This window comes from Numida meleagris, chromosome 7 (genome assembly GCF_002078875.1).
Source record: "Numida meleagris isolate 19003 breed g44 Domestic line chromosome 7, NumMel1.0, whole genome shotgun sequence".
NCBI classification, from domain to species: Eukaryota; Metazoa; Chordata; class Aves; order Galliformes; family Numididae; genus Numida; species Numida meleagris.
This window is the reverse complement of record NC_034415.1, coordinates 5,351,800-5,364,018: the sequence shown is the minus strand read 5'-3', so window position 1 is coordinate 5,364,018 and position 12,219 is coordinate 5,351,800. Positions and strand designations below refer to the sequence as shown.

At 55.1% G+C, this 12,219-nt stretch overlaps 1 protein-coding gene across 2 annotated transcripts in view; it reads left to right on the top strand.

The window, feature by feature from the left end:
• PRRX1 (paired related homeobox 1) overlaps positions 1,678–12,219 on the top strand; it is a 33,497-nt gene continuing 22,955 nt past the window's right edge. Inside the window, exon 1 of one of the 2 annotated variants that reach the window (XM_021405234.1) lies at positions 1,678–2,209. In XM_021405234.1, coding sequence (XP_021260909.1) covers positions 1,969–2,209 — 241 coding nt within the window. In that variant the 5' untranslated portion in view covers positions 1,678–1,968. The remainder of the gene's footprint in view (positions 2,210–12,219) is intronic. The other variant, XM_021405233.1, reaches the window with a different exon arrangement.

Genomic DNA, 12,219 nt, shown 5'->3' with positions numbered 1-12,219 from the left:
TCTTTCCAGAAATAGTGGTGGTGCACTGGCACAGGCTGCCCAGGGAGGTGGTGGAGTCATCGTCCCTTGAGGTGCTCAAGAACCGTGGAGATGTGGCACTGAGGGACATGGACAGAGGGCACAGTGGGGGTGGGCTGGGATTGGATCTCAGTGGTCTTTTCCAACCTTAATGGTTCTGTGACGTGGAGACCCACGGTACCAACATGCTTTCACTGATCATCTTTCCAGGGCACCTGCTGCTATTATGGGGTTGGGCTCCCAAGCCCTGAGGCCAGGAAAGGGTTTTTTGAAGGAAGCCCTTGGGCCGAGGGGCACATGAGAAATAAAGGGAGATGCCTCTTTCCTCGGACATCAGGGAGGATATCAGTGAAGGAAGCACAGAGAGTTGTTCTTCTGTGTTCTCTGGCTTCTGCTGTCACCCCCACAGCAGGGGCTGCCTGGGGGTCAGAGCAGCCCCTCCCCAGTGGAAAGGGAATGCATGTGGCTGGGACTCCCCAGCACAGCTGCCATGTCAGCTGCAAGACTGATTAGAAGGAGAATGGGAAGAAAGAGGGTAAAACTGTCAGACAAGTGGTTCCTTACACTAACACCCATCCCAAAAACGGACACGCAGATACTCAGTGAGGTGCTGCTGCATACACAAAGATGCACAAGCAGTACTTTGGGTGTAAGTACGCCCGCACTTGTGTGTGTACAGCTTTGCCCCGGTGCCTGCCCTGGGCAGCTTTGCTCGGCCCCTAGCTGAGGACAACAGAGCCCTGCCACACTCATTTGGGTCTTCGAGACTGCAAAGGGTAAACTGGGACTGGAGTGGGGGCCTGAAAGCAAACTAATGATGAAACTGTCTCCTCCATGCCTGTGCCTTAATTAAATGCATGGAGAGGCTCGGGGAAGCACATCTGTTTTCAATCTGGAGCCCTTTGATGGCATCAAATGTTCTTTCCCCAGATCAGGGGGGATGGAAATTCTGGGCTGGCTGTGGCAGTGCTGAGCCCAGGCGGCAGCCACGGGGATGTGGGGGTCCGGGGGGCCTGGTGGGAGTGTGCCAGCACCCGCTCCCTCTCTGCACCCACTGGGCTGCCCTTGGGCTCTGCTGCAGATGCTAAGTGCTGCCTGTTTTTCTGCTTGTCTGTGTCACTGGGACCTGCTGGCTGCAGAGCTCTGAGAGGTCCTCCTGCCTTTCAGTCTCCTTTACTCTTTTGCTTTTTGGTCAGGCTGTTGTTGGGTCTTCAACCCCCCCCCCCCTTTTGCTACTTCTCATCTGCCTTGTTTATTAGTTCTGTTGCACTTTTTCTTCCTCGCTACTTTTTTTTCTCTCTTCTCTCTCCCACTTCTGTCACTTTTTCATTTGTATTTCTCATTTTCACCCTTCCTCTCTGCTCCCCCCAGGGCCGTACCCACCCTTTTCCCGCTGACCATACCCCCTCCCCCGCCCTCGCCCCCCTCGAAAGGGGACTGAGAGCCGCTTCTCCCCAACCCGGGGGGGGGTGTTGCCCGGTGCCCCCCGCAGCCGCCGCTCAGCCCGGCCGGGGGTGGGGGGGCCCCGCTCCGGTGCCACGTCCCTGCAGAGCCGCCCTCCCCGGGTACCCGGCGGGGCCGCCCCCGCCGTTTGAAGTGCGGCCCGGAGGGGCGGAGGGAGGAGAAGGAGGGAGGGGAGCGGAGCGGCCGGGCGGGGAGGCGGAGGGACGGGGCGCACCCGCCCCAGCCGCCCCACAGCCACCGTTCTCCTCCCGGCCGGCGGCAGCTCCCGGCGCCCCGAGCCGGCCTCTCTCTCCCCTCCGGCATGTTTTAAGGCCGGTCTTAGCCCCTCTCCTTTGGGCTTTCCTTACAGCCGCCCCACCGCCGTCGGGTCCCCGTTCCCCCCGCCCTCGGGCCGTGCGCTTCCCCCCTCGAAGGGCCGGCGGCTGGGGGGGGAGCGGGGGCGGTGGGCGCCGGGGGGGCGAGGGCAGAAAAGCCCCGCTCGGCACCATGGCGTCCAGCTATGCCCACGCCATGGAGAGGCAGGCCCTGCTGCCAGCCCGCCTCGACGGCCCCGCCGGCCTGGACAATTTACAAGCCAAGAAGAACTTTTCCGTGAGTCACCTGCTGGACCTGGAGGAGGCGGGCGACATGGTGGCCGCGCAGGGGGACGAGGGCGGCGGCGAGCCCGGCCGGAGCTTGTTGGAGTCCCCCGGGCTGACCAGCGGCAGCGACACCCCGCAGCAGGACAGTAAGTGCGGGGACACCCCGCTGCCGCTTGGGGAGCGGAGCAGAACCGGGGAGCGGCGCGGCGGGGTCGGGGCTGAGCGCGGGGCTGAGCGGGACGGGGTCGGGGCAGAGCATCCGTCATCCCTCCCTCTCTCCCTCCATCCATCTCTCCATCCGTCACCCGTCTGTCCATCCATCCATCTCCTGTCCCGTCGGAGCCGGCCGCAGCTCGGAGCTATGCAAGCAGCCCCGAGGGTCCGTGCGCTGTCGCAAAGCGGAGCCGCCTCCTCGCCGAGCCCCGCTTGTCCCGGAGCCGCTTTCTGCGGGCCCCTGTAGCCCCCGGGCGTGGAGCGTGGGGCAGGGAATGGGGCAGGGCAGCCCGTCGTACAGGGCCGCAGCAGGGCAGCGGGGAAGGCGCGCAGGCTTGCGCGGTATTTTCCAAGCGCAGCGCTGTGCTACGGGCAAGCCGCGGAGAACTGGGGTGAGGTAGGTGTGCAAGTCCCCCCCTCCTTCCCTCTCGTTTCGGTTAAAAACGCGCCCCGGACGCTGTTTTCGTTGTGGGTCGGGGCTGGCAGCAGCCGCTGCGGGGAGCGGAGCGCGGCCAAGGACGCGGGGGTCTCTTCCGAGGGCGCCCGGTGAGATCCCCCCGACCCGGGAGCGGCCGGGCCGCTAGCGAGAGGCGAAAAAATGAAAAGGGAAAAACGAAAATGTCGGTTTTCGTTCCTTTTTCGTTTTTTCGCCTCTCGCTGGCCGCCGCTGTAAATAAACGAGCGGCACCGCCGCGGTGCCAACCCGGACCGGAGCGGCGGGACCGCCACCCATCCCCGGCTGCAGGGAGCCCTCCCCCCGTGCGCCCCGTCCCCATCGCTGACTTTCCGCCGGGGGCTCGGAGTCGGCCCGCAGCCCTCCCTCCCCGGCGCCCCGACCCGGCTTTTCTCGGCTTCCCCGGGCGCGGCTGACAAAGGGCAGCGCTCCCAAAAAGCGGCGTCCCCCCCCAGCGTGGGACCCCCACCCGTGGGACCCCCGAGCTTCAGCGCGGTGACCATTTCTGTCCGGCGGGGACATGACGTCCCGGGGCTGGTTTTCCTTCGCGCTGGGGACGGGAGCGGATCGAGCGTAGCTGGGAAACCGCTTTAAAAATGTTCCTTCTTGAGAGCCGGTAAAATGCATTTTCTGGCCCTAAAAGCGTGCGGCCGGGGCGGCAGCGACCGCCGTTGCCCCGTGGTTCGGCTCCTGTGCCGCCAGGCTGCGGCCGGACAGCCCCCGAGATGAGCAACGAGTTTTGCTGGCGGCTCTTTTTTTCCTCCTCATTTTTATCCCCGGTTTCGTTGGTGGTATTTAACTGGGCCCCGGGTCGCTCGTGGTGCTGCCCGCTGCTGAGCTCAGCCCGGAGCAGAGGGGCTGCGTTCCCCCTCTGCCCACACCGATCTCCGAGCATTAAACGCTCTGTATCCCGGTCCAGGGACGTGCTGCCCATCCAGCAATGCCGAGCAGGGGGCAAACAGCCCCTTGAAGTCAATCAGGAGTTCTCGGAAAGCACGGATGCCATTGCGGTGAATTAGCAAGTTTTAAAAGTATTTTAAAGTAAGCCGAAAAAAAATACCGTGGATAAATTCTCTCTGTGTCCTTGGGCAGAGCTGCCCTGTGGGCTCTGCGCCTGTTTTGCTGGTGTGTGTAGCAGTCCCCGTGCGGCTCCGTGCCTCAGTTTCCCCACCTGCAGCGTGTGCAGGAACAAGCTGGGTGAGAGCGCGGTGCAAAATAAGAGCTGGAGCAGCCAGCGCAGGGCTCCGTTATTCGGTGTTACTGAGGGCGAGAAGGGAAAAGCTGCTTGGAGAAATTGTGGGATGTCTCTGGAGCACTGAACGTGCTCTTCTAACCTGGAGGAATGTTGGCTAGCCTGCCGCCGCCGCGCTCTGCCCCAACCTGGAGCAGCAAACCAAAGCGCTGGGTGCTGTTTGTGTCCTATGAAATTACCAAGGGGAAAGCTTGACGCAGAAATGGCAAAGTTTTATGCAAACTTGTGAGACTGGAGGAACTACGTTGCCCTTCATTCATTGCAAAGGGGCTGAGGGGAAAGCGTTTTTCCTATTCAAAAGAAGGGAAAGCTGCATCTCTGGGGGTAGCTCGGATCATAATGCGTGCGCGGAGAACTGTCAGTCTGTAACAGGATTTAATCAGTGGTGCTGCAAAACCGTCGCTCACTGCATTGAGTTCAAATTGCAGCTCTGCAAACCGCACCTTGAAAAGCTGCTAAAATCCACCGTGAGCATCCATGCTGCTGCCCTCCAGCTGGGAGCTGAATTCCTCTTCGTTGCAAAACCACCTGATAGATACGGCCGGCGCTGTGTTTGCTAGCAGGGTTTGCATTGACACCAGCTGAAGCTGGGATGGAAACGTCGTCCCAGTTCTGCTGGGAGGGCTCTCGGGGCTTCCCAGCCAAGGGACACAGTGCCCTTTGGTGGTGGGTTCCCAAAGCTCGTGGTCCTGAGCAGGATCAGTCCTCTGAGCACGGGGCTGCGGAGCTAGCAGCTTGTTTTGGAGATGGCACGGTCTTTTTGCCATCTGCTTTTTTTTTTTTTTTGGTTTGTTTGTTTGAGCCTGACTGTTGACGGCTCGTAAAACAGTGTGGAGAGTGAGCGCACGCAGCAGAAGAAAAATTGGTTGTGCTCTCAGCTCTCTTGTGAGGAACGAATAAACCCCACTTTCATCCAGTACGTGCTCGACTTCTGTATGTTGGAGTTATTACCGTCCCTTCATTTCTCTTGGATACAAGGAGGGTGGTAGCCTGGGCCGCACTTCTCTCCCAGCCTGGGTTGAGCTGCTGTGGCTGGATTGTGCTTAGGCAGCTCACCCAGCATGGGACAGGAGGGGTGAACCAGGGCAGGGAGGATTCCATCGCCAACTGGGCTCCTGCCCACTGTCTCCATGTCTCATTGCTGGCCATGGGAGGCAGGATCCTGAGCTGCAGGACCTTCGCTCTGCTCCCGCACGGCTGGTGTTTGTGCTGCTAATTGCCCCTTTTTAATTAGAGCAAGTGCAGTTGCTGCAGGAAGAGAAAACAATTTGTGTAAATGTCGAATTGTTTCTCCTTTTCTTGCTGATCTGTTGCCTGTGGTGCCGTGATGCCTCCTCGCCTCGTGTGAAAAAATAACCAAAACCATTGGAATTGTTATGAAGAGAGGAAGAGCTCTGCCACCGCTTTGTAGTGGGAAGAGCGGTTCGGGGGCTGCCGAGGTACGTGAGGAGAAAGCACGGGGGCCGTGGGGTTTTCTACTTCTTTCTCTTTGAAGGGGCTCTTTCATTTGTGAAGCACAGCCCTTATAAGTTGCTCAGACTGGACACCTGGGATGGGCAAAGAGTGGGAAGGAGGCAGGAGCTCACCTCGCAATGAGTGAAGCAAACCCGTAACCCCACGGCAGCGGTGAGCATCCCTGCACGGTGCCACCGGCAGTGAGTTTCCAGAACCCAGCCCTCCCCTTCCAGCCCCTCACACAAAAATTGAGGATGGGTGTTCTTTTTGAGGTGTCCCTTTGTGCTATCTGCCTGGAAGAAATACGACAACTCTCTCTTCTTCTTGCGGGACTGATCTTTGCACGCATCAGCAGTGCGGTGGGCATCCTAGGGGCTGCTCGTGGGGAAACTGAACAGCAGGATAAGGTTGAGTAACAGGCTGGGTAGCTTAGCGCCTGAAAGCAGTGAAAAGCTTCATTGGTTTATTCCAGCCTATGGTGCTTGGGCGTATCTTTGTCGTTTTGCTCTCAGGCCGGTTGGTGCGTGATCGTTTGGTCAAGCATCGCCCACTGTTCGATATTTTTCTTGAATCCTTGAATCCTGCGATTTGAACTTGGAAAAGCGTTTGTTTTTCACGTCAGTTTCTCCATCTTCTGGATGCCTACAAAAGATGCAAGTGCGAATCTGTCACGAACACGGAGTCCTGAAGGAAAATAAAAAGAAACCAAAGAATGGACAAAAATGGGCAACTTACTATTTTTAACAGAGCGGGGGAAAAAAGAGCCATGTGAATGTGAAGGAGGGAGCTGAGTCAGTCCGCGGGCGCTGGTCATACTGCTTTCCTTTTGATGGACAAAACCAGACTTTTATTTGTTTGTGCGTTTCATTTCGTTTTATCGTAATCAGTTTTGCTTCCTGGTTCTCATGGTCTCCTCATTTGCTGATGGCTTTTGTGTTTTCAATCCATCCGCAAATGCTTCCAGCTCCTTAATTTGAACAAGATTTCACCAAGAGTTTTTACTTTTTTTTTTTAATTCCCCCTCCCCTGACGTAATGAAAACAGTTCCATGAAAATTAGATTTTGAAACGTCTCGTTTAAAAAAAAAAAAAAAAAAAAGCAAAAAAAAAACAACTTCAAGGTTTGGTCTAAGCTTCTAGCACGCTTCTAACGAGCATCAGCTTTCTGTCATCCGCGCCGAGTTTCCACCACTAGCCTGTCTATTTTCCGTCTTTTTGATGATGTATAAAACAGCGGTCGCATGGGAAAATATTATCTCAGGGTTAATTCGAGCAGTCCTTGCTCACACGAGTCGTCGCATGCAATTCAATGGGCTGCTTATGCCTATGCCAATTGATGAGTATTAGCGTTTTGAGGCTTGACCAGCAGCCTTGAGTCATGCAAAAGAAAACTTCTTCGAGGCTGGTGGAATATTTCTGCGGAGGCATGGGGTGGTTTTGCTGTCTGCATTCAGGGGCACGGTCCTTTTGCATTTTGGCATTGGTGCAGCATGCACCCGAATAGCGATGGTAGGAGGCCTGGGATGAGAGAGAAGAGCATGGACACAGTGTGAGCAGGAGGGGCTGGGAGGAGCTGGCAGGCTTTAAAGCCGAGTGCTCTGACAAGGCAGACATGGAATTACAGGGTCATAATTCCTTCAAGGCGATGGTCTTTCTTTCTTTCTTTTTTCTTTCTTTCTTCTTTTTTTTTTCCCCCGCTGGCGACTGAATATGCTCCTATGGTTTTTGACATAGCCAGAATGGCTTGATGGGATTATAGGTGTTTATTCCTGGTTGCAAGTTGTTTATGGTATATTTAATCATTTTGGAAACCCATATGAAGTAGCCCTGAGGGAGCTGTGCTCCTGCTGGGCCTCCGTTGCATAATGAAGCACATCACGAGTATGACCAAGTGTCACAATATCCCAGCCTCGGGCCTCTGTTTCTGGGGAGGATGAATCACTGCTTTTTGGTTCCCCACCCTGCTCCCTTTCCCTACAGCAGGCCTGGGCTGCGGGCGGGTTGTAGGGCTGTCAAGTGAGAATCCCCATGGCCTGGCAAGGAGCTGCTGTCCAGGGCTGTGTTCTGGCTTTGTCTCAACTGTCCTTGCTGCTTTACGCTCAGAACACAGAGGTTTCAATCTGTGCTCAGGTAGCAGAGGACAGAGCGTAGATTTTCAGTCTGGATCTTCCAAGGAGAGCGTGTTGTGTGGTTGATGTATGTGGGACGTGATGTCTGAAGCTGGTGGGAGAGCCGCCATCTCCGAGGGATGCGAAATGCCCTCAGTCCCAAGGATGCAACGAGGCCTCCAATGAGGGGAAGGAGTATAAATTCAGCCTCTCACTAGCCATGGAGAAAAGTCCTTCTGAACAACGCTATGTTACCGACTCTATGGCTTGAGGCCCATGTATGTAGACCCAATTGCCACCAACTCCACGGCGCAGGCCTGCAGGAGTTTCTGCTTTGTCACCCTGTGTTGTGAAAGCCAGGGCTCTGAGGTCATCCAGCACCTCAGTATGCTGTTTTGTCCCTTGGTACATCAGTGTGTGACACGTGCCTGTCCTGCCGTTAACCTTCGTGCCAGGCTCTGCTCTACCACACAGCTACGGAAGGTGTCATTTCCCTTCCTGCACTTTCTGCTGGGCCCACTTGTCCTCTCCCCCGTGGAAGATGCCCTGAGGCGGGGGTAGAGCTTGCTGCATGTCCACTGGGACCGCTGCAGCGTCACTTGGAAATAAATTTCCCCAGAATGAGAACATCCGGAGGACGCTGACTGGGCTGGGAGCAGAGCGGCGGTGCTGGAGCTGAGGCGGCCTCCTGCAGCGGAACGCCTGGCGTCTGCAAGGCCAAAGCCGGGAGGAGAGCGTGATGAGCAAGCCAGCCTTCATCTATTTCAGCTTACGTAGCTTTCTGGGCTCCTCTCTCACTGCAGAGGCTAAGGAAAGGTTATAGCGGTGCTTAGAGCGCTGTCCCAGACGGTCTGGATTTGCTGTGCCCGTACGAAGTGAGCGGTCGGCTCAGAGCGGCAGCCCGGGACCTCCTGGTGCCGCGTGTTCCTGGAAGGGAAGGAGAGAGGAGAGGTGAGGGGAGCCAGCTGTGCTGTTAACAAGTCACTACATCCTATCGTGGCGTCCAGTTCATATTCCACACAAATTTTCCCCGTTTTCTGGCTGGAGACATTTTCCAACAGGAGGAACTGCAGTCAGTAAGCAAGGCCATTGGGTAGGGCGGGTGTCCAAAGAGCCACTTGCTCTCTGGCCGGGGTCCTCTCTGCATCCCCGTGGGCTGCTCAGGCAGCAAAACTGCTTTTGCACCGAGAGCTGGAATTCTTCAGGACCTGGGGACACAGAGCCCACCAGCGGATGAGTTCTCTGGTGGCCTCCTTGACCAAAGAAAAAGCAAATCTATCCTTGTCCCTCTGTGCCCGGCAGCAAGATGAAATTTCCAGCGTGGAGAGGGAACATGGCGTCCTGATCTGAGGGGAGCAGCAGCCCCGGGGCACTGGGAGCAAAGCAGGATGCCCTGAGGTCATGGGGCAGGGTCCGAGCAGCTCCCAGCCCTGTCTTGTAGCCCATGTAGATGCTGGAACAGTCATGATCGAGGAGGTTTTTTAACCCACAGGGACCTGTGCTAGTCTGTGCTTTGCTCTTGTTTCTGTCGTGTTTGAGGGCGGTGAGCTGGGCTGAGCTGCAGCCAGCAAAGCTGTGAAGACCTGCTCAGCCCTTCTGGGAATCGTCTGCTTTTCGGAAGCGTCACTAATACGACCCATATTTAGGAAAAAGAATCATGGTCGTAGCTTTTGAAGAGCAGCCAGGGCTCTGCAGGGATGGATCGGACTTGAGTGGGGAAAGGTGCCTGGGCCGTGATGGTGAAAGTAGAGTATTAACGCTCGGGTTGTGCTGCGGGCAGTTCTGCTGCTGAGGTGCCTGGGCTGGTTTCCTTTAGTGTTTTGCAGCATTCTTCTCCCATGGCTGGAGATGCCGATAGCGCTGCATACCATCATCGTCCTTGTGCATAGAGGCTTGGTGAGTGTCCCTGATGAAGGGAGCAGCGCAGAGGTTTGTGAACCCAGCATCAAGTCCACTCTTGGGACGGGTCACTCTCATGCTGACAGTGCTAGAGAGAGCTGGTGGATGCTCTGCATCTCTTCCCCAAGTGTGCTTGCTCGGATTCGGCTCTGGGAGGTCCATCTCCACACCAGGCTGGTAGCGCAGCCTGTCTGGTCTGAAGCATTGAGGATGGCAGAGCAAAGATGGCAGGGATTTTGCAGTGAGAGAGGAACAAAAGCTTTCAGGACAGGGCTGGAGCTGATCTCCTACTTCCTTCACCTGAGTGCTGGTGGGATTCTGCACTCTGGGGCCCTAAGGTGGTGGAGCCACAGGTCTGGATTTTGTGCACACATGAAAGACAGCCCTTTAGGGAGGGTGTTGGTCTGCCTGTGTGCTCCCCAGTCTACATGGGGCTGCTCTGCTTGGGGGTACTGTAGGCAGTGTTTGTAGGGTACGGCTTTTGTGCTGGTGCTGGGCTTGCACCCAAAATCTAAATAGAGAATGTTTTTTTTCTCATGTTTCTTCCTCCTCGATGTCAGTAGATGTGACCCAGTTATTTTTTATTGCTCCAGAATTCCTTAGTGCAGTCTTGATGTCTTTTTACTGCGTGCTTGCTGCAGTAACTTGGCCAAGTTCACCTGGCTGTGCCTCAGTTTCCCTACCCATATAAGTGGGTCATGATCCCACCCCCTGAATCATAGAATTGCACAGGTTGGAAAAGACCTTCAAGATCACCAAGTCCAACTGCAACCTAACCATACTGCCCTAATTCATAGCCCCCTTAATAAGGGGCCATGAAACCTGTAGGATAGGTGATATATAAGAGGTTGGCTTTAACAATGATTTGGGAATATTCCCCTCTCTCTGCACCCTCCTCCAGCCAGTTGTTATTTAATTTGCCTCCATCTCTGCAGTTCACTGCCTTCCTTCTTAATTAGCTGATTAGCTTTAAGGAGATCCCCTTCCATGAACCAGAGCAACCTCCAGCAAGTTCATTTCTGCAGGGAACCCACTTTGTGCCTGAGTACACCTGAACCCACACCAGTCCTTGGGATCTGCTGAACACCATGAGATGGTTGGGCTCTCCGTGAGCCCAGAGGATGCAAAGAGCAGCTGGTGTTGGGGCATCCGGTGTCCAACAGAAATTCCCAGCGGCCCATTGGGATGATCGTGCTCTTTTTCTTGGCTATTGCCTGGTCTTGAAGGTTGGGCCAAAAAGATCTTTACTTATGGTTTGTTTCATTTGGACACTGATGTGTCTCATGGAAACTAAGGGAATTGCTCCGGAATAAGAGCTTGCTATGTGTTGCTTGTTTGTGATTTGGTTTTCATTGTTCCTCCTTTAAAAAAAAAAATCCCACAAAGAAACAGCTAATCAGAGAAGAGAAACAATCACCTGTGATTTAGGAGAGGGATCTCTCACTGTAAATAATAAATTAGTGTCAGGAGACCAGGCAGACAGAATGGTTGATGAATATCCTGCGGGCTGAAAGTTGTTTATCAAGCCTGTTTGAAGCCTTATGACTAACAAGCTCATTTACAGAGTTTGGAGCCTGTTCACGAACCGTTCTCCAGCTGGGAGGATGTGAGAATCATCAGGAATTGTATTCACAAGTTACTTGATCATTTTAAAAAAATGATCAAACAAACAAAAGACTGGTTTTTGGAAGGGAACTGTGAATTCCTCTTCCTCCCCACTGGGTTTTCTGAGGCATTCCCCTCAGGAAAGCGAGGGGCCTGGAGAAGAATGAAGAAGCCCACGCTGCTCACTAATGGCTTGTTTGATGAGAACCCTTCCTCTGCATGGCACAGGGCGTTCATTGTTGTACATGGGGCAAGGTCTGGTCGTGGTGCCCAGCAAGATGGATTGGTCCCATCCACACCAGTGGCTCCTAGCCAGGGATTGGTGCTCACCCCAGAGGAAAGCAGTCACTCTTATTTCTTTGCTGGGCTTATGGGGCAGATGTGTCCTCCAAGCCTTTCTGCACTGAGCCCTGTAAGAAGGCAGTGAGGGAGCTACCAACCTGCTGCCTCAATAGAGGGGGACGAATCTGGCGTAAGGAGTGCTGTGGTTCTGTGCCCTTTGCAAATCTGCTTGCCTGGCATCAGACCAACTCTCCAGCTCAATGCAAGAGCCGCATCTTTATGAGGGGAGGAAGATGTTTTTCACCCCCTGGTATCTCCTGTAGTTCTGCTTCATTTATGGGGTGTCCTCTTGTGCTCAGCTCCAGGTGGGCTCTGCTTGTGCTTGCTGAGTTTCAAAGACACCAGCTGAGTGAAAAGTCCAGAGACAGAAAGCAGTAAGGAGAGAACGCACAGTCTAGGAGGGAAAAGGTGCTCAAGGGCAAAAGATGACAGGAGAACAGCCTTCAAATACATTCAAGGCGGGTGTAGACTGATCTCCAGGCACAAGTACTTGTGTTGCAGCAGGGAATGTCCTCCCAGACCTAGTCAGGGTAAGGAAAACCTGGGAGAGGTGGTGGGAGGGTTCTGTGGAGACCCCAAGCAAAAATCTGATGAAGACAGACATCTGAAGGAGTGAATATCATAGAGCTGATCCGGCCTTAGGGTCTCTTGGATGTCCCTGCCCCAAGTTACAGTGAACCTGGGACTTCAGCAGGCAGCCACCCGTGTTCTTAGCCTGGTGCTCTGCCTGTCCTGGCCGGCAGCATTGCAGTGTTCATTGCAGGGCTGGGTACAGAGCCACGGCTTCCTCGCAGTGCTGGGCTCCCCATGTCCCAGCCTCTCTGGCCAC